The sequence below is a fragment of the Agelaius phoeniceus genome, chromosome 22 (assembly GCF_051311805.1).
Source record: "Agelaius phoeniceus isolate bAgePho1 chromosome 22, bAgePho1.hap1, whole genome shotgun sequence".
In the NCBI taxonomy this organism is placed as follows: domain Eukaryota; kingdom Metazoa; phylum Chordata; class Aves; order Passeriformes; family Icteridae; genus Agelaius; species Agelaius phoeniceus.
This window is the reverse complement of record NC_135286.1, coordinates 3,011,538-3,034,713: the sequence shown is the minus strand read 5'-3', so window position 1 is coordinate 3,034,713 and position 23,176 is coordinate 3,011,538. Positions and strand designations below refer to the sequence as shown.

Genomic DNA, 23,176 nt, shown 5'->3' with positions numbered 1-23,176 from the left:
CCAAAGGGATGGAACTCTTTCCCCTCAGATTCGAGGCCACCCCGTCCTTTTCCACCTTTAACCACCCGTTATTCCAAACCGATAGAACTCCTTCCACCCCAGTCCCCTCAGGGCTCCCGGCCCCGCGCGGGCGGGCGGCTCTCGCGAGCGGTGACGCCATCGGCGCGCGCGGGCGCGCAGGCGCGGCGGGGCGGGCCGGGCCGCGCTGTGTCACGGCCATGGAGTACCTCATCGGCATCCAGGGCCCCGACTATGTCCTGGTGGCCGCGGACACCGTAGCGGCCACCAGCATCATCCAGATGAAGCACGGTGAGACCCTGGAAGGCGCCGGAGCCCCGTGCTGAGCCCTGGCCCGGCAGGGCCCCGCGGTGTGCGCGGTTGGGTGCGGCGGGCCCGGCGCTCGGGCTGAGGGGAGGCTGTTCCCGGGGAGGTTTCTGGATTTGAGCGGTGCCGGGCCCTTCAGGGAGGTGTAGTGGCTGTAGGAAGTGCCGGTTTGAGCTCTGCCGGGCCCTTCAGGGAGGTGTAGTGGCTGTAGGAAGTGCCGGTTTGAGCTCTGCCGGGCCCTTCAGGGAGATGTAGTGGCTGTAGGAATGCCCGGCGGCCTCTGGAGCACGGAGCCAAAGTTGGGCTTAAATCGCCGCTTGCTCCGGGTAAAGTCCCCAGTCGTGACCGAGTGTGACCGCTCTGTGTAGGGTTGTCAGCCTAATTTACCTGTTCAGGTGAGCGTTGGCTTGTGATCCCAAACCTCGCTCTGCACAGCAGTGTAAAAGGGTTAAAAAACCGCACAGGGATAGAGGTTGTTAGAGGTTGTGAAAGCTGGTGGTACATACAAAATAAAAATTTTATCACTTTAAATAATGTTTTCTAAGTTAATATTGGTTCCAAATAGGTTTGTTCACAAGCTGTAAGAAATACGAACTTCGAACATAAGATTTAGTTGCTTTTGTTGGGAGGGGGAGAACCCTTAAATTTCAGATCTATATTTAGACTACTTATTTGTAAATCAATTTCAGCCTGGAGAAGTTTCTAGGTGACCTAATTGCCCCTTCCATTACCTGAAGGGAGCCTTCAGGAAAGATGGAGAGAGACAATTTACGAGGGCCTGGAATGACAGGACAGAGGGAATGGCTTCCCACTGCCAGAGGGCAGGGATGGGTGGGATATTGGGAAGGAATTGTTCCCTGGCAGGGTGGGCAGGCCCTGGCACAGGGTGCCTAGAGCAGCTGTGGCTGCCCCTGGATCCCTGGCAGTGCCCAAAGCCAGGCTGGACAGGGCTTGGAGCAGCCTGGGACAATGAAAGGTGTCCCTGCCATGGTAGGAGATGGGCTTTGAGCTCCTTTCCAACCCAAACCAGTCTGGGATTGCAGGGCTGGGCAGTGGCAGTGGCTTTCCCTGAGCTCCAGAGAGCAGCTCCAGTGCTGTGATGACTTCTGACATAATTTTAGAGGATTGTGACACTCGGTGCCTGCCTTGCAGCAGGGATTGTTCAGCGCCTTTTAGTGAGCTGGAGGGGGAGCTCAGAGGTGGAGGCTTGGTGTTTGTGCAAGCCCTCAGTGGAGAAAAGGGATTTTCCCTTCAATCCAACAGCTCCTCAGTGTCTGTCTGAGATATCCAAGTGCCAGATACCTGCTCTGGTGAGAGGAGAATCTGTGAGCACAGGATTGTCTTCAGCACTGTCATTGCAACAACCTGGATCCCCTCAACACAAACTTAAAACTGTTTTAAACTGCACTTACATTAAAAAATATGGATTACTGTTCCTTAATTTCCTGCTTATAGGTCAGCTTCATTATGATTTATAATCATTACTTTAATTTTCATTCTCTTTGGTAGTTTGGTTTGGTTTTTTCCTCAAAAAATGACAAGCAAAAGAAATGTTTCTGGAAAAGCTTCATTCATGTAAACTTCTGGTTTTTTGGGACTGCTGGATATAAGTAAAAGGGCATCATTTGACGTGGAATTTGTTTCTGGATTTCCTAAGATTGCTTTTGCTCAATGTGTTGATATTTCAGCTTTATATTAAATTATTTGCTTCTGTTGCAGAATATTTGAATAAAGTTGAATAGTCCCTGAGCAAAATTCTTACTCCTGATCCCGGGAAGCAAAATCTTATGCTTTGAACACAATATTCTGTGTGAAGCTTTATTATTTCCTACCTTGCTTCTAAGGTGGGAAATATTTTCTATTTCTGGAATGCCTCCTTCCTGAAGGGCTCTGTTTCACTTTAACAACTCTTGTGTTCTGTGTCACCAGCTGTGAGACACCAAATGTCAGTCTGTGCTCAGAAAGGCTTTTTACTGGTGCTCCAGGTCATGATGCAGTTATCCAAATCTCTTTCTTGCTTCTGTAAAGTCCTGATGTGTCAAGATATTAGCAAAATAATTTTTTCTTCCTCATGACCATGGCACTCAACGTTATTTTTCTCTGCCTAGACCATGACAAAATGTTTAAGATGAGTGAAAAGATCTTACTGCTGTGTGTGGGGGAGCCTGGAGACACGGTGCAGTTTGCAGAATACATCCAGAAAAATGTTCAGCTCTACAAAATGAGAAATGGTGAGTGAAGCAGGACAGGCCCTGGGGGCTGGGAGCAGAGCTAAGGGTGGTTCCCAGGTGAATGTTGGTGGAAAGTGCTATTCTCAGTCCTTCTGTAAAGATTCCTACATTTTTAGTGCCCAGCAAAGGTGATAATTCAGGCAGGATGCAGAAATAGAGTCTGGATTGTATAAACAGTATAAATTAAATCGTTTCTCCAAATCCTAGCAAACTTCTTTGCAATATAAATGACACAAATATTTTACTGACAGACTTATTATTCTCTTAATACATCCATTGCATGCTAACTGTCACCAGTTCTTCTCTTCTACTGGACAAAAAAGTCAAGCTACTTGTCCTTAATACTTTAATTTTTTGAAGCCATGTATTTCTATGGTCCATACAGATATGAAATACCCAGAGTCTGAGAACCCTCTTTATGCTTGTAGCTTTCAGAATAAACCAGATTTAGACAAAAGGCACTACATTTTGTCACTAAAGAACACTTTGTTATTTCAAAAACGGCATGGGAGGGTGAAACATGAATGATTTGGGCTGTTACCAGCTAAATATTTGTCACATTTCTCCTCCAGGTTATGAATTGTCTCCCACTGCAGCTGCAAACTTCACCCGGCGAAACCTCGCGGACTATCTCCGGAGTCGGGTGAGTAAAGCTGAGAGATCTTGGCACAGGTTCCAGGCAGCATTTCCATCCTCAAATAATGGAGTCTGAAAAAGGTGGGAGCTGCTGTCTTTGATGATGAATTTGGAACTGGCTGCTCAGGGGTTTAGTGGAGCCAAGGAACAACTGGATGTTGCATCCAGTGCTCTGGTCTGGGTAACAAGGGCTTGATGGGTCAGGTTGGACTTGATGATCTTGGAGATCTTCTCCAACATCACTGATTCTGAGATTCTATGAGTTCACATTGCTGAAATAATGTCTTAGTAAAATAGAACTTGATTTGCTTATTTTAAAAACTTATCACATCACCTATCAATAACTGATACAGCCATAGACTTAAAATTCCAGCCTTGGGCCCAGTAAACACTTTGTCACACACTGCAGACGTGAAGTGAATGAAACTTCTTGAACATCGAGATAAGGTTCTGGGTTTTCATGCAAATGCTCCAAATCCGTTTAATCTTCTTGGAAAATGATTTCATAGAGCAAAGCTGTTTGATGTACTTAGGAAAACAAGTGCCTTTTGTAAACAGCAACATGAGGCTTTTTGGTAAATACCACATTCAAGTTGGGGTTGTGTTTTCAAGTTACTGAACTGCAATTAGTGATGTTTCCCAGGGTGATTTTCAAAGTATGAGAAGCTGCTGTGAGGGGGCAAACAAACCTTTAATGATTTAAGGTTAGGAAGCATTTCATTGAGAAGAATGTAATGTGCTACATGAAAGAAAACAGGAAGAAAGAGGATGTTGAGAATGAAGTTGTTCAGCTCTGTCAAGGACAGAGTGTGGGTTAAACTGTGTTGCTGTTCTAACAATGCACTGCTCAGGCCTGAAGTCAGGTTTTACAGTAGCAAATAAAGGCCAGTATTAACCTCAGAGCTGTATTGTTGAGAACTACACATGTTGAGTGAGAGTTCTTCCAGAACTCATGCACAGGAACAGCCAGAGATTATTGTTCTGATTTCTGACATGGATCACAGCTGCAGGTAGAACTTGTGGGTCCCTTCCAACTCAGGATATTCTGTGATTCCGCACTGCTCTTCTGGTTTAAATGGCTTAATCCAGCTGCATGGCTGGCAGGTGATGGTTGGCAGTGATGCTGTTTGCTTTAGCTTGTGTTGAGGTGTGATTTGGAAGGTCTGTGTGTGTTCTGTGCATTCCTGTGCAGTTCTCAAGGCTGATGTGAAGCAGTGATGCTGTTGGGGCCTGGCCCTGGTGCTGATGGCTCATCTCAGGGCCATGACCTGCACAGATAAGTCTGAGTGTCCTGTCCCTTTCAGCAGAGGCAGCTATTTCTTACATATGATTTAAAGTACCTTTAACAGGCTTTTAGGTAAACCTGCCCATCAGGAGGCAGCACTGATGTGGCACCTTTGTCTTGCTCTGTGCCACGTCCCTTGGGGGCTGCTCCTCCCTGTGCCTCCACTCCTTGCTGAGCCCACGCCTGTCTTCCAGCTCACCTTCTGCAGAAGGCAGCAGCGTGGGGAGGACACTGGCAGAGGCAGATGTGTTTATTTACCAGAGACAAAAACGCTGCTCTGGTGCAGATGGCAGCGCCCCAGGGCGCGCGGCGCTCTCTGACACTGCTGTCACACTACACTGATCTCCACATTGCAGGCAGAAGCTTTTTTCTCTAACTTAGCACTTCATGGTTTGTTTGTGGCATTTAGAATTTTACAAAACAAGCCTTGCCATCAAGAGTTGGTTTTTTCCTGTGAATTTTGTTACATTTTCATCATAATGTACCAGAAGGATTAACACTGGTGCTTGAAACTGCATAAGGGATTCCTGGAGGCTACTAATGTAATCATGTGGATCATGAAAATAAAAATTAAAAGGTAAAACATGCCAGTGCCTCCTGTTAGGAGTAGGAAAATAATAGTTGAGAAGTAAAAAGTTTGGTGGGGAAAAGTTTGGTACAAAAGTGTTTGGTACATTGATCTCACTGCTGAGGTTGTGTGTGTGTGTGGGGGGAAGTAGGAAAAAAAGCTCCCTGCCCTCCAAAGGTGATGAAGTTCAGTCTCTGATTGTGATGCTGTTTAATTATAGGTGACAGGGTCTGGCTGGATTCCAAAGGCAGCTCTCAGCTCCCTCTCCCCATGTCCACACTTGGCAGGAGGCTTTCCCTGCTCCCACCTTTCCCCCCTCGCTGTGACTTTGGCTTCCGCCAGATGTCACAGGGCTGTGTCACCACGAGCTGGGCTTGGGCTGTTTGGCACAATTGTGCTCTTCAGCTGTAAATTCTGAACAATTTCACACATCTCCTAATTGCTGTCGTTATTTTAAATCAAACAGCACCAAGTGCAAAACTACTTGGGATGAGAAATGGTGCTTCTGTAGGAAGGGAAGTTTGGGGTAAAAATAACGTCCTGGAGTGTTAGTCATCACTCATTTGATGGCCTTTTAACTACACCAGCCTTGTCAAGAGTTGAGAATTGTTGGCATGGACCGAGTTGGAGAAGTCAAAGAAGGAATGGACAAAAGGATTGGGATGTACAAGAAATTCCAGTCCCAGCCTTGAGGTGTTACACTGCAAATTTCATTTATAATCATGGAAGTAGTAAATAGATTATGTATATTTGCTAATGTTTAAATCCTGCCTTTCTAGAGTAATAAGGCATGGGGGATAATTATTTACATTTGAGTTTTAAGAAGTCTCAGAGACCATTAGCAGGAGAACTTAAAACTGAAAATCAGTTTACAGATGGGTTTAAGTCTGTATAACACCATTTATTTATGGTTGAGTATCTCGCATATGCCAATGTTGGTAATTCCAAGTCACACAATAATTTGAGTGATCTTGTGTCATGGCTCTTAAATATCAACTTGTGTGATGTTTCAGAATAAATAAATGATGAAATACAGCCTAATTAAACCAATACAGCTGCATGGTAACTTCATTCCAAATATTCTTGGATGCTTTGAAGATTAAATCACACAATTTAAAGTGATGTTTTATATATAACTGTAGCCTGCTTTATTCTTTCATACTGACTGAAAGTAAAATATAGTGGCATGTGATTTTTTTTTTTTGTGTGTGGAAATTTACTGTATTGAGTATCAAAATGAACTTTTCCTATGATGCAGTTAATGTTTTGGCTTTAGGGTGAAATTTTGTTTGCTTTTTTAATCTGGTAGTTGCATCATCATTTTTTTTCTTGTTTTGTTGCTTTGTTGATCCAGGTTTTCCAGCAGTTTGGAGATATCCTGTTAGGACAATTAATTTAATAAGAAACATTGTGTAGATATGGAAATACTGGAAGTATATAAAAGCTGCTTTTAAAAATACATACAATGCCCAAATTTTTTCTGATCCTGTGTTTAAACATAATACAGTGCATGTGTGTTTCATGGTTTTACAAAGTACAGATCTTGGAAGGAGATGTAGGAGAAGAAGAGATGTCTGATTTATTCATGATGGTGGAACACTAAACCCAGAACATGGAGTAAACTGCCAAATATTAAAGATTAAACTTGGTACATGCCATAAAAACCAAATTGCCAGTGCACAGGACACTGTGTGTAACTGCACTGTGTGAGAGCTTTCACACGTGCTGGGACGGGCTCTGCTCACTGCGAGGGGGAGTGGGAGGAGAGCACAGGGCAGGTTAAATGAACAAAGAGTTCTTACAAACTGCAAATGTTCACCTTGTGCTCACGTGCCAGCAGTAAAAATCCACAATTTTTATGTTGAGATGAAAGAATCTGGCGTGGAAACTTCATTCAAGTTTTTTAAAGTTTGAGTGTGTTGTGAAAGCTGTAAAAACCCCTCAAAGACACTGGTTTTCAAGAGAATAAGAGTTCTATGTTTTTATTTGCTTGTGCAGTCCATGTTACCAGAAGACCTGATCACTTTTAGCTTGAGAATGTGCTGCAGACAGGATTGATGTAGCATTTTATGATAAGGAATTGGCTCATCAGCTCTGCTGCTGTTCCCTGGTGCACAGGGAGTCAGGATTCAGAGATGTGCTGTGAGTGCTCTAACAAAAACATCATTTCTCTTGGCAGACCCCTTACCATGTGAACCTTCTCCTGGCTGGCTATGATGACCACGAGGGCCCTGCCCTGTACTACATGGATTACCTGGCAGCTCTGGCCAAGGCTCCTTTTGCAGCACATGGATATGGAGCATTCCTTACCCTCAGCATCCTTGACCGCTATTACAAGCCAGGTGAGTGGAGCCACTGGACAGGAAAATTCTCCTGCTTCAATTTAGGCCTTGAGTTTATTAACCAGTGAGATTGACATTTGCTGAGTCAGGTGGCATTGCTGTGGTGCAACAGATTGGAGCTTGACTTTTTCTTAGATAAATGGAGCTCAAAAGGTTGCCTTTGGTTTTGCTAGCATGGTAACAGAAAACTAGTCAACTCCTTAATTTTTTTTCCTGTTTGCAGCATAACAGACTGGGAGTAAAGGACATTTCAGTTATTCTAAAATATGATTAGACTTTCCTGGATAATTGGCAGCTGGTAGTCTGCTTTTAATAAATAACAGTTTGACAGCTCTATCTTCTTGCTGGTCTATTGGCTCTGACATGTACATTTTCCCAGAGTATCAATATTCAGAGGTCAGTCCCAGATGCTATTGCTCCATATCTTGGATTGGCTTCATGTGTGATAAATTAAAAACATTCAAATGAAAAGATATTCCTAGCAAGTTCATCTCCAGCACTCTGAAGTGGTGGTGATAAATCACAGAGTATGGAATGGTTTGGGTTGGAAGAAACCTTCAAGCTCATCTCATTTCACCTCCTGCCATGGGCAATGACACCTTCCACTGTCCCAGGCTGCTCCAAGCCCTGTGCAGCCTGGCCATGGACACTGAGAAGTGATGGGGCAGTCACAGCTTCTGTGGGCAACAGAGAGGTTTTAGACTGATTCACAGTTCTGTGCACTTGGCAGCTGCTCATCATAACTCTTGCACAGGTTTGTACCTGTCTAAACTTTTAGTTTTAGCATCATAATCCAGTGCCAAGATACATGGCCCCATCCCCACTGTGCAGATATGGAAATGTGCAATACACAGAATATTGTTAATCTGACATCTTTGGCTTTAGCTACAAACTATTTGACTCCTGTGTGCAAAGCTGAGTTTAAGTTATTATCTCTGCTCTGAGATTAGAAATCCTTTCATCTACCTCCTTCAAAAAATGTAGCTATAAACTGATCATTTTCATTTAACTTGCCTGAGCAGTGGATGTAGGTCTGAAACAAAGCCTAGAAAGAAGTTTTAGACCCACCAACCCTGTTGGTTTTCTAGTCATGTCCCTCAACAATCTATTGTTCCATTTTCACCATTCCTTGTGGAACAGAGGAAAATAATGAACTTCATTGTCATGGCTTGTCACCCCTATAGAGTGCTGGATTTTATCCTGAAGTGTGAGAATAGCAGGAGCATCCCACACGTGCCTTGTCCTTTATTGAGCTCATACCCAGCAGGAACATCCACTAAACCCATCTCCACCTCCTGCCCCGGACTCGCAGCCGGCTGGGGCAGCTGGAGCTGATTTAGAGCTGCAATAAACTGCAGGAGAGGGAGGTGGCTGTGCTTCTCTGAGCCAGGCCCTGGCCATGGGAGGCAGAATTCCGTCATGCTTCCCATTCCCTGTAACAAATCGATTCTCAATGGCTTGTTGGGGCGTGAGCACTGTGGTGCAGGCCGTCCTCGGGACATCTGGAAAGTGTTTTCTGTGAGCTGGGAAGGAGAGGTTTTGGTGCTCAGCTGAAAAGTTGTTTAAATTTAATAAAAGTTTCTGTGGAGAGAGATGGCCTCTAATGAAATCAATCTGTGGATGTTTTCCCTTTCAGATATCACACGTGAGGAAGCTGTGGAGCTCTTAAAGAAATGTCTAGAGGAGGTGAGTTGCTGAACTCAGGCCCTGATGCTCCTGAGAAAGAAATGTTTGTTTGCATTCATTCGCTGATACTTTCCTGTTCCTCTTGTCGCATTTCTTGCTGCCTTTGCCAGAAGGGTAATAAAGGCACTGGCCAGATGTGGAACAGCTACTGAGGAAAAGGATTTACAGGCACTTGCATTGCCTTTGCACGGTTCACGTCCTCCAGAACGTAAACTTGAGCTTTTTGCGTGCTTAGCATAATATTGATCCAGACTTTTTCCTCTTATGTTTCTTCTGAATGCACTGCAGCATGCTTGTCACTTGTGTTACACTTAAGAACTCTTAGAAGCATATACTAATTCTTTTCCAACTTGTGAAGTGATACCTGAGGTAAAGCCTTGACCTTAAAGTTCATGACCAGTTTTAGTGTCAACATTAGACTCCAGCCATTTCAGACACCAAGGCTTTTATTGTAGGAAAATAGTCTTTATCCTTGTCTTTAGGAGATTGATTTGAATGTAGATTTGAATCAAGAAGAAGTGCTCCAAAGAGGTCCTGTTTGAAGTATCTTTGTGATATGTACACTTTGGGTCCAAAATTTTAGCCCTCTCTAGTTTTCCTGTTTAAATGTCTTCCTTGTTAAGAGGCCTGGCTATTTTACATCTCTACCCAGGGTTTGTCTAATGGCACCATCTTACAACAAACTCCCACTAATTCACTCCTGAGCAGTGAAAAAACCCCCTCTAGTTCCTCGTATTTCAGATCACTAGAACCAGGATGGAAATTGAAAATATACCCTTCTCTTTTATTTAAGCTTTGAGTGAATCTCATTTCTTCTTTTTGTCTTTGCTGAACAGCTCCAGAAACGCTTCATCCTCAACCTGACCTCCTTCAACGCCCGGTTCATTGACAAGGAGGGCATCCACGAAGTGGACAATATACCCCTTGCCAAAGTGGAGTCCTAACCCCAAGATCTTTCTTCAGCAATCTTCTTATTTTGTTCTCTTGGTTTTGTTTTTTTTTCTATTCATTTGAAGTACACGAGTAATGTCCTGCAGTGGGAGCTCAAATAAAGCCTGACATTTATATAGCCAGTTTTATCTTTTTATTCCACTGATCCTTCCTGAGAGGATTTGAGTAAATTGTTCCACAGTAAAAGGGAAACTTGGTTTACAGTTCATGGGGGCACATTCAGGTTATTTATCTTTCCTCTTCTGAGATTTTACTGCTCTCCAAATTTCTTTGTGGGGAAAACTGTGTTTTCTAGATGACATTGTGCTGTCATCCCTCTCATCACTAAAGCTCATCAAACCCCAGGCAAGTGGTCCATGCCAAACATGCAGCATCTACATTATTTTTTCAAAGATGTTACCACTCTTTGTTGTATAAAATACTAATCAGGTTTTCAAAGACCTAATTTACTTTTGATAGAGTTTTTTTTTTTTCACTTGAATTAGATTGATACAAAGGTTTCCAAGTAGAATGGATTTTGAAATGCACTTTTAGCTCACCTGGCAATGGTTCTGTTACTGGGAAAGAGCATTCTGCTGGCACAGTGGGTTCATAACTACATTAAATAGAATTTAAGTAGTATTTTAAATAGAAACTAATATATCAGTTGTGTGATGTTTCTTAATTGATGTGTCTGTACATTTAGAAGTACATGAAAGCAGTTCAGTGAGAAATTAAACTGCAGCACTCCTCATAAACCTTTGAATTACTCTCAGCTAGCTAGAGCTTTGTTTCCTTGAGAATAATCCCTGATGATCCTTCTAGGCTCAAGATGCTGCTTCCCTATAAAACCCCCATTCATGGAACAGCCTCAGATCATTATCATGTGGCTGATACTTGTGGTCTGCCCAGAAGTGATTTTTCTGAGAACAGTTTTTGGTGTGACTCCTTCCCTACTTGAATTGGCATTAAAATTGCTCTGGGTGCTTATTTTTATGTTTGAATAAGCTCATAAAAAGAATCTTGGAAGTAGGGTAGATGTGCAGACTGATAGTTTTGTGTTGTGGCACAACACCCAAGTTCTCAGGTGGAGAAGGTGAGTGACAGACTTAACTGTTAATTTGTCTAAGCCTTTTGGTCTTACCTCAGTGGTCTGTTTGAGAAGCTTCGTTTCTTCCCCCCAAAAAAAAGTTGTCAGTCTCAAAAGTATTCCTGTCTTCTGGAATGGATGAGAACTGGATGAGACTGAGACTTGCTTAATGACACAGAAGAAATTTGCAGCTCCAGTGCCTTAACTCACCCTGTCTCTTACTTAAATCTAATTCTTCCCTAGAGTCCCATCAGGCTTTGTTGTTTAATTCTTCCCAGAATGAGTTTAATTACAGCTGGTTTTGCTGTAATGGCTGCAATGGCTTTTATTTAAGGCCAATGGCACAGAACTCTAAAACATTTTGCTAAAACTCACTTTATCTCTTGAAAACCTTTTAAACTTTCACACTCAGCAATCCCCAGCCTGATGATTTCCTCTTGGCAGGTCACATTTAACACGAGCAGAGTCGGAGCGTTGTCGTTCCGCCACTGAAATCTCACCCCTTCGTGTTGCATTAATGTACTTGCTTAGCTTAATGCAGCATCTCTAATTTATTTTCCCACTGATGTTGAATGTTTTTGCAGGTTTCTTGTCTCATTTCAAACTCATCACTGCAGAGGGGCTGAGCTGCTGTGATATTTTTGTCACTGCATATCAAAGCAGCGATGCCTCTTCATTGGAGGGATTCATTGTTCAGACACCAAACTGTGGTGTGGAGCTTTTGAATGATGTGAGCCTGGCAGAGAATCTGCCTGGAGTTTTTATTGGCACCTATTTGCATGCAGGTGATTAATAAACATAAAACAATTATTCTCTGGTTGGATCCAGGTTGCAGTGGAACATATGTTTTGCCCAAGGGCAGGGCCCAGGATCTGAATCCCCCAAGGAAAGGAAGATCCAAGGGGTTGCATCTGAAGCCAATGGAGCAGCAACCTTGAGGAATGAATAAATACAGCCCTTGATTCCAAACCAGGAACAAAAGAACTGGCCCATGATGAGATTGGACTGTAGCCTCTAACAAAGGAGATTTTTTTGAGGACTTTCCAAGAATTCATACTTTTTAAGGAAAAGTGTGATACTTTGCTATATAATTTACTTTTTAAAATGTGCTGATACTCAAATTCAGAAGCCAGTTTTCATTTTTGATGGTATTACATGGAATCTGCTTGAAAAACCAATATTTAAGTTAATGAAAGAGTAGAAAACTTACCTGCTTCACATTTAGCCCTAAAGCTTCTGAAAACCATATTTTGCCTGGAATCCAGGAATCCCTTTTCAAAAGAATTCACCTCTCCATTTGTATTTGTCATGACAGACCTCTTTCATAAGAAATCTCTGAAATAATTGAGCACTGCAAGAAAATACTGCTTTGTACTAATTTTTGTGGTTCATATTATGAGAAATGAATGTAGTAGTCAAGGTACCTTGTTCCTGGGGCACTGTGGCCACGGTGAGCTGCTCTGCCTTGCCTTGCCTGCTAATTCTGACCATATGTTTTACTCTCAAAGCCTCAGGGCCCAAAGAGTTAACAAGGCCCTTTTTCTCGTGTTAGGTTTCCTGTTTAAGGATGGTCTTTTCCTGGGGAGCAGATCATCACCAGCTCATCTCTCCAGAGCTTGGAGTGAGCTCCAAGATCAGTTTACAGATTCTCTGTGCCTTAGGCCACATTGGGTTGGGAGTGCTTTGCTGGAAGAGGAATGTGAGCGTAGGTGCAGCGCTCACGGGGCTTTTTCTTGGTGTTAATTACACCCCTCCATGGAAGAAAATCTGTGTTTTGGGATAGACCTCCCTGTGACCAGAAGCATTGGCCCAGAGGAGCCATCAGAGCTCAGCTGCCTTGTGGAATTGGTCTCACAGAAATTTGTAATGGTGCCAAGGCAGTTCTGCTGCCTAAAAGTGGCTCTAGCACTCAAAAAAGTCCTCCCTGAGTGAAGTGACAGCCAAGCAGGGACATCAACCAAAAGCTGAAATGCCTGGAAGGTGAAACTGTCTCCCATGCTGCTGTATTCACTTTTGTGGGGAGCTGCTGGTGAGGGGGAGCCCCCCAGGCTGATTCACCTTCCTTTCCCCAGGATTTCTTCAAGAAATCCACGGCCCTGTTGTGTTAAACCAAGAGATGCTCCAGCCCTGGGCAGGTGAACGGCCTCAGGCAGGGACTGGGTATCAGTGCAAACCTGAGTGTCCTCAGCAGAAATTCATGAGACATCATAATAATAATAATAATAATAATAATAATAATAATAATAATAATAATAATAATAATAATAATAAAGTGTGTGTGATCAATCCTACAGCCTATTCTCAGCAGTCCCTAAGTTAGGGGACTGATAATAATAATAATAATAATAATAATAATAACAACTACTAAAAATAAAGTGTCTATGATCAATCCTACAGCCTATTCTCAGCAGTCCCTAAGTTAGGGGACTAATAATAATAATAATAATAATAATAATAACAACTACTAAAAATAAAGTGTCTGTGATCAATCCTACAGCCTATTCTCAGCAGTCCCTAAGTTAGGGGACTAATAATAATAATAATAATAATAATAATAACAACAACAACAACTAAAAATAAAGTGTCTGTGATCAATCCTACAGCCTATTCTCAGCAGTCCCTACGTTCATCTTCTGCTCATGGTGATCAGTCACTGGCAGAAGCTTTGTCACCAAATGGAGCTGTCACTTCCCAGAGTCAGGACGTGGGAGCAGAGGGGAGAGATCAGGCTGAGCTCTCCCAAGGATGTGTTTTCCTTTGCTCTTGTCTCTGGTTTTGACAGGAGGCTCTTCCAAGAGGCATTAGCCCATGCCAGGGCTGACATTAGGGATTATGCTCATAGGATTTGGTTGAGTCCATTTTCCCATCTGAAGCAGGGACAAATATGCCTTTTGTATTAAATAACTTGACATTTAAGGAATAAAAAAAACCTCTGCTTGCTACCTGTGAAGGACTATATTTATATATTTAAGGAAGGAAAATTATATATTTAATTATATATTATTATAGAATTAAATTATATTATATAATTAAATATATTATATAATTAAATTATACATTAAATTATATATTTAATAAGGAAAAATTCATTTATCCTACTTGTAAAAAGTTTATCCTTCAAGCCATTTTTAATTCTTTCAGGGTTTAACCTTACATAGAGTTTCCATGTGTTGTTATCAGTCATCAACAGTAATCTAATGCAGGAAATTTTCACTGATCAAGCTAAACAGACATCAGTTGTTTTAACAGATTAAAAAAAAAAAGCAAGCAAAATGTAAATGGTGGAATTAAAATATACAACTTGTCTATTTTCCATGCCCTTGACTATGTTGGTTTAGATCTGACTGGCTGAGGACTATGTTAAGAAATAAGTTAGTTGTCTTGAAAATGTAAAGTGACAGTTTAAGTGTTTTGTTTCTGTGCTAATGTGCAATTAGGTCGTTATCCAATAAGCTGATTCGTGTAGTTTAACTGGAGACAGCTGTGGAAGGCAGAGAAAACCCTTGGCTGTTGGGGCATGGGGAGAGGGTGTCTAAAAGGATCTGTTTCAGAACTGCCAGGATGGTATTTTCCCCTGTGTAATACAGCAAAATTAGCAAGATTTATGAAAAATTAAATTCTGCTGATCAGATCTATAGAGAGAAAATCAAAATGAATGCCAGCAAGTGAGGAATAATTTTTGATCTATAAATCAACTCTAAGACAGCCCTACAAGGTGGGGCCAAGCTAATCACCGAATCCTCTGAAGTGATTTCTTGGTTGGGTGTGTTTTGATTTGGTTAAATTACCTTTTCCTTAGTAGAGGTTTCCTTGATGTTGTTAAATATTTCTCATGTTTATGCACAAACATAAAAAATTGTGGATCTCCTCGAGTTAATTTCCATCAGACAAAGGAAACTCTGGGGGTTTTTGTGTCAGTATTTTGGGGATTATTGACAATATCCTGCTGCTGTACCACCAAAACACCCGTGGGCCTCAGTGGTGCTTGATCTCCTCCTGCCAAAAGTTGCACTGGGAATGTGGCTGATGCCATTCCTGCTCCCAGAGATTTTGGGTTGTAGGGAACACCTGTGTGTCTCCCCAGCTCTGGATTCAGCAGAGGGCAGTGATCTTGCACGCTGCTGCCTTCTCCCAAACTGGTTTTTCCTCTTCCTGCCTTGCAGATCAGCTGGTGGTCACAGAACCCATGGAGAGGGGACCAGAGCCTTGTCCAGCAGTGGCAGGTGGGATGTACAGGGTTGTTTCCTCCTTTAAGACACTTATTTTATTTTTCAACAATTTTATTTTTCACAAGTGTTGGGCAGTTGTGCCACGAAACAGGAAATTATCCATATTTTCACAAAGGAAGATAGCCAGTGACTCACCAAAACCCCAAAAAGAACAGCTGGAACCCATCCTGTCCTAGTTAATCCAAGCACTGACAAGCAGGGATGTGAAGTTAAGGTAAATATTCAGGGTTTTTAGGTTATTACAATTCTCCCTTGCAGAGCTGCTCTGGACATTCACTGCTGTGTGCTCACAGTGAGGATGCTCACAGGATTTTATCAGCAGCTATGCCAGGGAGGGAAAAGCTCCTCCACCACATGGGACTGTTTTCAAAGGACTTTCTGTGATCCCACAGCAAAATTTGCTGAAGAAAAAAAATCAGGAAAAGTCTGCAAAGGCTGGTTTGGAATGTGGGATATCACAAGCCATTCATTTGCTCCCTCCCAACAAGCCTGCAGTGTGCTCAGGCTGTGGCTCAAGGGTGGCATTATGGGCCTGGCTGGAGCAGAAAATGCATTTGTCTGTGTAATTAAAATGTCCCCAGTTGGATTATATGGGAATCAGAAACTTTCAAGTACATAGCCAGACTCTGACATGGGAATTAGGAAAACATTTCCAAAGCTGTCAGCTCGTTTGGTGGTTTTCCTTTTTTTTGGACAGCAGTTCCTTGTATCTTTGGAACTTTTCTTACTGGGCAAGGCTGAGTTTGGGATGTGAAAGGATTTCCAGGGTTTACTTATTCCTTATTTTCTCTGATTTAAAATGATACAGTTCAAACCTGGTTTTCTTCTTCTTTTTAAACTCACATAGTTCTTAGTGAGCACCTTAAAGAAGAAAATAATTAAAACAGGGGTTTGATTTAATTTGTCTTGCAATGTCCACTCCATACACTTGAGGAATCTGCCCGGAGCATCACTCTGGGGGCTTTGCTTGGGCACATCTGATATTCCAAGATTTTTGTGTTGGTTTTTGCCTCAGGATTGATGGCCTGTGCTGTGATGAACCAGGGCAAGGCTGCTTGTGTGAGCTCCATGTTCACATAAGGCAGGAAAGGATTTGAGGTTGACCCCTCCTGATGTGTTTAGGAGCTGTGAAGCCACAGAGTTACAGTTTTGGTTTTAGTTTCCATGTTGGCTCCAAAATTTACAGGGTACTAAAGCAAAAGGTTCTTTATGTTCAAAAGCTGTGAAAAAGCTTATTAACACATGGAATTAATAGAAAACATTTTTGCCCCAAGCTGAGCTGAACGGAGCTGTTTTTCCTCACAGGATTTGCTGGATTACTCCTTGGCTCAGCAGGTTCAAAGGCATTGACAACTTTTTTTTAGGAATACTTTAAAACAACAACGTTCCTTAATTTTTTTAGCCTTCTATTTAAGTTTTCTGCTTTACCAAGTAAGACCTTTGTATTCTCCAAAGAATATTTTGAAAGGTGCTCCATAGGGTTTTCCCATCTCTTGGGCCTTCCTCACTTTCCTGAGGAGAGCTGAATGCTTCAGTTTGTCTGAAACCTTCCCTTTTCCCCATCCTGGGATGGGCTGGGGATGCCCTGTGCCTGTTTTGGCTCTGGAGAACTTTGGAGAAGTTTTCTTTGGAGAAGTTTTGTGCCAAACCCCATCTTCCTCACAAAGAGAACCTGGACAGGGCCAAGCCTGGGCTGTCTGTGCTACAGGACTGGTCTCATCTCTCATGGTGATTACTGTGTGCTCCTGGAGGATCCCTGTGATGACCAAATTAGCAGGAAACTCCAAAAGCCATAATCTGTAATATATAATATATAATGTGCTGCTGCCATATGACAGGGCTGGGAGAGGAAATGAAATGAAAATGGGTCAGGAGTGGGAGGCCTGGGCTGAAATAATTCCCTGTGGTGCCAGGGTCCATTTAAGAGGCAAAACAGCAGCACATTACCAAGAGGGTGTAGGAAAGGTTGTTTTTATGGTCCAAACTGAGCAAACTGGCCTTTCCACCAGCCTCCTCCTCCTCCTCAGCAGTGCCTGCATCCTGTGTCCTGCCTCCCTGCTGGAAAGCTTTTGCAGGGAGTGGAGTAGAACAGAGATGCTTAAAGGTGACAGGCTTTTATCATTAGAAATGTCATTATAAACGTGCAGATTATATCTTTGAAACAGACTGTTGAAATGAATTTTGGGTTTTGTTTTTGGTTTTTTTTTTTTTTTTTTTTGTAGTTGTGGTGCAATTATAAGTTGATTTATCTGTGTTTGAATCCCAACCATTTCCTAAACTCCCCAGGTCCCTTCAGCTCTTTATGTCACATCTGTTTTCAGTGAGGTGCAGGTAACTGTTTCCTTTGTAAACTTATCTGCTGAAATAGAAATTTGCAGGGAAGACGTTTCAGCACGGGGTCTTATACAATGAGGATTTGATGTTTGATGGCACAACAAGGTACTGTGGGAACACAAATGTAACACTCCTGAAACAGAGGCACAGATATTTGGATTGGATAAAATGTTTTCATAGGAAATGCTCCTTTTTTTTTGAAACTATTTGCTGCATGCTGAGGAAAAAAATATCTCAGGAAAAGCAACATCCCTGGAAGATCCAATCTGCCCAGGAATCTGGTCGGAATTCCACGTGGCTGGCAATGAGGTCTTCAACACATGGTGAAACTCTCAGAACTCCTGAATAAAGGATCTTGGCATTTCAGGCACTGATGTTCTGAGTCCCATCCAGTAAAAGAATCCATGGATCCACTTTGATCAGGCCCGTGACAGAGGAAAATTTGGATGGGAAGACTTTGAGTGTCCAGCGAGAAGAATGTGATTTACTCATAGCAGGTGTTTAATGATAAAGAAATCCAAGATGCCACTGCAGAATTAGCTGAAACTTCTCTGCTCTGTGAGATAATAAATAGAATCACAGAGAACATGTGGAATTTTGGGCCAGAGGAGGATGATGGACCAGCTGTTTTTTTGTTGAGTGCAAGTTGTTCAGTTGCTGCCTCTTGGGGATTTTTTAGTGAATTTAATGCTCTAAACAGTGGAAAAACTCAAGAAGGATTTAAGGCACTTCTGCACAGCAGAGCCATTGTCAGGTGGGAAGCTGGAGCATCCAGGCACATCTTGAGGTGCTGCAGAACTTCTTGGCTTGGAGCAATAAATTGATTTTTCTCTGAACCCATTTCACAGCCCAAAAAAAGCTGAGTTGTCTCCATTTAACATTTTCTTTGGTTGTAACCTTTGCTACTAGAACAAAGCTATCCTGATGAGAAATCCTTCTGGATCTCAGGGATTTTAGCCTTTTCTGTGCTGAAAATAATGAAGTTAGAAGCATCTGAATGTGTCTGGATAAAAACATACAAAGGAACCATCCAGAACTTCACTGCCATAATTTTTCCTGCCTTGGAAAAGTTCTGGGATGCTTCATCTCCACAATCATGGGGACAAAGCCTGGGTGGATGTTCAATGTCTGGAATTATTATTACTATTTATGGTATCCTATGGAAATGCTCAGGTGGCCACAGTGGGAATTATTTTCCATACAAAGGAGATGAGGTGGGATGACCAAAGTGATAACTTGTGTCTCAGCATTGCCACATTCTGGGTGATGGCTGGGTCAGACTCTCTGTGCCAGCTCTGTTTGGGTAATGAAGTCTCCACATCCTGCACCTGGACAGGGAGAGCAAGGTCCACACCAATAATCTCAGGAGCATCATGTCACCCTCACAAATCACATTTATTTCACTGCCTGGTTTGAAAACATTTCCAGTGTTGGTGTTTTGATTCAGTTGCACCACCAGGAAAAGCTTCCCTTGCTCACAGGCTGTGTGGCTCCTGGATTCTGCATGTAAAGCTGGGAATTTAATGGACTCTCCTATAGGAAGGAATGCATTAACTACAGGTCAGCAAACTCTGGTTATTGGGTTGTTTCACACCAAGAGCTGTTATTACCCTGTTCCTTTTAAGGTGCCTGTTTAAAGGTAATTATTTAGTCTGTCCAAAGCTGTGTGGAATTCCAGCACAGCCTCTGCTCCCTGGTGTTAATGATGCAGCTCAGTCACAGCTCCAAGTTCCCCTTTGTTTGCCCTTGGGACAGCTGACTCTTAGGGATTGAAGAGTTTCTCTCTTTTTCTTTTTCACTTGTCAAGGATTGGTATGTGGTTTCCCTGGATTTGTCATTCATTCAAAATTAATTCAAAAAAGATTTTTTTTTGTTTCATTCCCCTTTAGAATTGAAATTCCAGCATGTTCTGTAACAAGCGTAGAAACCCCGAGCCTGGATCTATTTTAACTCATTGACACAATCCTATGTATTTTCCCACTATGAGATTTGTAATCAGTGTGGGAATTTATACTGGGCTTGAGCCTGGAATTGTGTAAAATTGTGTATTTTACACAATTGTGTAAAATGCTTTTTTTTTTCTCTTAGGATGGAAAAGGAGAGGACATGTCAGGGGATGGCCTTGTTTGACAGTGAGCTGGGAGGGGACCCCAGTACAGACAAGAATTGGCCTTGCACGACCCCTGACCCTTCTGAAGTGTCTCTGTGGGCCTGCAGGAGTGAGGGTGTCCAAAATTTTGGGGAGTCTTGATGCTTTTAGAAAGTTGCTCCTATGTGACTTGTCCATTACTCATCTTGAGCACCTGGGGTGGAATCAACAAGTGAATCCCAATCATGCAACTTCCTCCCACTCACAGGTCACTGGAGGTGTCCTGGCCTTTCAGGCACCAGACTGTTCTTCATCAAACATTCCAAAGACTTGCAGGTACCCAAAAAGGAAAATGAGGAGGGAGGGATTTTCCACCCCACGGATGTGGTGTGTAATTACTGGAGGCAGATCCTGATTCTCTGTCTGCGTTGCTCATCCGTGCTGTGTCTAAGAATTCCTTGATATTCAAAGTGCCCCAGCCAAGCCAGGTTTGCATAATGTGATTAAATTAGGAAATGATATTTCATGCCTGGATATTACAGTGTGCACACACACACACACACACTTTCATCCTGTGTTGGAGCGTCGCTTGCTCTGCTCTGATACCGTGCACCAGAGGATGTCTGCAAATGGAATTATTTCAGCATAGTTATCCTAAATAACCCCATGTAGGGAAACCTGTATTGTAGCACAAAAGCACCTTACTCTCCTTTATCATAATCCATTTAAATGTGGATTATGCTGATGCAGAACAGGGCACTCCTACTTTGGAATAATTTTAAATAGGAATAGTTTTTGTGCTTTTGGCTCACGCCCTGCATTATCCAAACTGGCTTTGAAGTGTAAACAAGCCTCTGATGTGTCTGTAATATTTCCATTCTGCTCCCTGACTCCTCCTTGTTTCTTGGCTCTTCCTTTGGGAAGGTCCAGAGCAAAACCAGACCTGCAGAGCCCGTCATTTAGGTCTTTGCTTTCACAAACCTCATACCAAGGGACGTTTCCAATCCAATTCCCAATTTAAATGCCTTCCTAAGCTTTGAAGGGAATATTTAGATGCAAGTTTCTGACGCTGAGCCATCCCCACAGATTATATTAGGACATTAAATGTTTCCTTTCACACTTTCCTGAGATGGAGGTTTGTGTTTCAAACCTCCTGTGGTCTCTTTTGGGGCTGTTTGGGGTTTTCCCTCTATTACCATCAGCCTGTTCTGCACCTCCAGAGAAACCTGTGGGGTGCAGCTCTGAGAAGGGCCCAATGCAGGGAGTGCTGCCAGAGCTCATCCCTGCAGCTGCTCCTCTGTGAGGAGCAATGATGTGTAGGGAAGGCAGCAAGGAGGCTCCCTAAAATCACCCTCTTCTCTTGTGTCAAAAGCCATTTTTACACCTGTTCCTGTGAAAAGTCACAGCTTCTTACCTGAGGCACGTAAAATTTACTTAAATCTGCTTCCTGACCATTTCATGGGTGTCCTGGCTCTTGGTTTGGTGTCATCTTTCCCTGTTTGTGTTCTTTTATCCCATAATTTTCCACACCTCTGTCACATTCTGCTCATGTTCTTCCTCCTGCAGCTTGGTCCTGCCTCGTGTGGGAGTTGCTCCCACCTGAGTTCCTCATGGATTTACCCACTGGAATTTACCAGATCTGTAAGTGCCATCCAGGACAGAGCAACACAGGGCTAGCACACATCATCTGGCTTTTGCTTTGTTAATCCTTTTTCTGACCATTCCCATTGAGTTTATTTCTAAGCTCTGGGAGCTGGCGCAGAGTCCTGCTGGTGGTGACGCCAGGAACAAAACCAATTTGGAGCTTCATTGCCTGGAGATCAGTGGGGCTGTTTTATCTCCTGCTTTATCACTGATACCATGAGGTCCTTCTGCAGCTCCTCACAGACAGGTTTAGATTTGACTACCCTGAGTAGTTCTGAAACATCAGCAAACTCATTCATCTCCACTGGCGCCAGGGCTGGGGACACCGGGCAGGAACAGCAGCTCCTGTCACCCCCAAGCTCTCTTTGTGGCAGCACTCAACCCCCAGCCATGAAACTGGGGAATTCTTTCTTCAATCTATGCAATTTTATATAATTTCCATCTAATAAAATATATAATCCATTTTATATACAGAGGCAAAGGATCTTTTCTCACAAAGACGATGGAGGTGCTTTCTTCAAATAAAAAGAGGTTTATTAAGAGAATGAGAATGACATTGTAGTGTGGGTGTTGTACATCTATTGCAGCATTAAGAGAAACAACAGCAAGTACAAAATCCTGCAGAACTTCTAGAGTCATCATCATCACAGCCTAGCTTGTCCATGCTACGGTTTGGTGGATCCAAAACTTCATTCCCATTTCTAATGGCAGAAAATCCAAAGATTTTCATCTTTCAAAAGAAAAAAAACCCAACTCAAAACAAACAAACAATCAAACAAAAAAAGACAAAACAAAAAAAAAAAACCCAACTCAATTTGATATAAATAACTTGCACTGGACATTTTAAAACTTTCAGATTTTAATTACACATAAATAAATATATACAGATTTAGAAGAGTTCCGTTTGGCCTGGTTCAAGTTCTGCTCCTTGTGCTTTATTTATTATTATTATTATTATTATTATTATTATTATTACTACTAAATTTAGAAACTTGTGTGCTGTTATCTGTGGGTTGTGGAGTTTTGTTTAGTCCTGGGTTTAACTTCACCTGCCTTATCCCCAGCCAGGAGGGCAGCAGTCGGGGGGACTCCCCTCGGTCCTGCCCTGGGACCCATTGGCTGCGTGGTTGTTCCTCCCTCGTGCCGTGGCTTTGGGGCTCCTCAGCCCACAGGAAAATCCACAGTGAGTCTCAGTCTGAAGCTGTAAACAAAGCCTGGACCTGCTTTAAATCCACAGCAGTTCTGCCAGCGGTTTTCCTTGGCCTGGTGTCGGGGCTGGGCTCTGGGTGGGGAAATGGGAAGGTTTCCTGGGTGTTTGCCTCAAAACCAGCAGATAAATCCAGGTAGAGCCAGGGCTCCATCCCCCTGCCCTCGGCTGCTCCTGCTCTGGGTCTTGCACTGATGAGGCTTTCGCTCTTTCCTCTCAGTTTTTTTCACTTGGAACAAATTCCAGGATTTCACTATGTTTTTTTTTTTTTTTTTTTAAAAAAGCAAAATAAAATCAAATTGCACATGACTTGTCTTCCTGCATCCACGTTACAAAAAAAAAAAAAAAAAAGGCAAAACCCCAAAGCCATCAGCCTGGCTTCTCTCAACCTCACTACGTTCATTAGCACTGCTTTCTTCTTAAATTCTTTAAATCTTCTTTTTTTCCCTGTCTTTTCTTTGTTTGCTTTATGACGTCCAAACTCGGCAGTTCAGAAAACAGTGCTCTGGGTCACCTTTCTTCTCCCTGGAGCCACCTCTGGTGCCCGGGGGAGGCTCCCCGGGGGGAGGCAGCGCTGTTAA

The 23,176-nt window shown here is 42.8% G+C and overlaps 1 protein-coding gene across 1 annotated transcript; it reads left to right on the top strand.

Annotated features, from left to right (window-relative positions):
* The first annotated feature begins 151 nt into the window (after positions 1 to 151).
* On the top strand, positions 152 to 10,145 carry PSMB2 (proteasome 20S subunit beta 2). The gene is made up of 6 exons (XM_054648270.2): positions 152 to 309; positions 2,433 to 2,555; positions 3,128 to 3,198; positions 7,224 to 7,386; positions 9,023 to 9,072; positions 9,909 to 10,145. Exons 1-6 carry the CDS (start codon positions 219 to 221, stop codon positions 10,014 to 10,016), a joined length of 606 nt encoding a protein of 201 aa, XP_054504245.1. The 5' UTR covers positions 152 to 218; the 3' UTR covers positions 10,017 to 10,145.
* The last annotated feature ends 13,031 nt before the right edge of the window (positions 10,146 to 23,176 follow it).

Bases quoted from the DNA above. Each gene is read 5' to 3' on its own strand.
- PSMB2 (XM_054648270.2), top strand. From the start codon at position 219: ATGGAGTACCTCATCGGCATCCAGGGCCCCGACTATGTCCTGGTGGCC. The intron at 7,387-9,022 runs GTGAGTGGAGCC...TTTCCCTTTCAG, and splicing joins TGACCGCTATTACAAGCCAG to ATATCACACGTGAGGAAGCT. The intron at 9,073-9,908 runs GTGAGTTGCTGA...TTTGCTGAACAG, and splicing joins TAAAGAAATGTCTAGAGGAG to CTCCAGAAACGCTTCATCCT.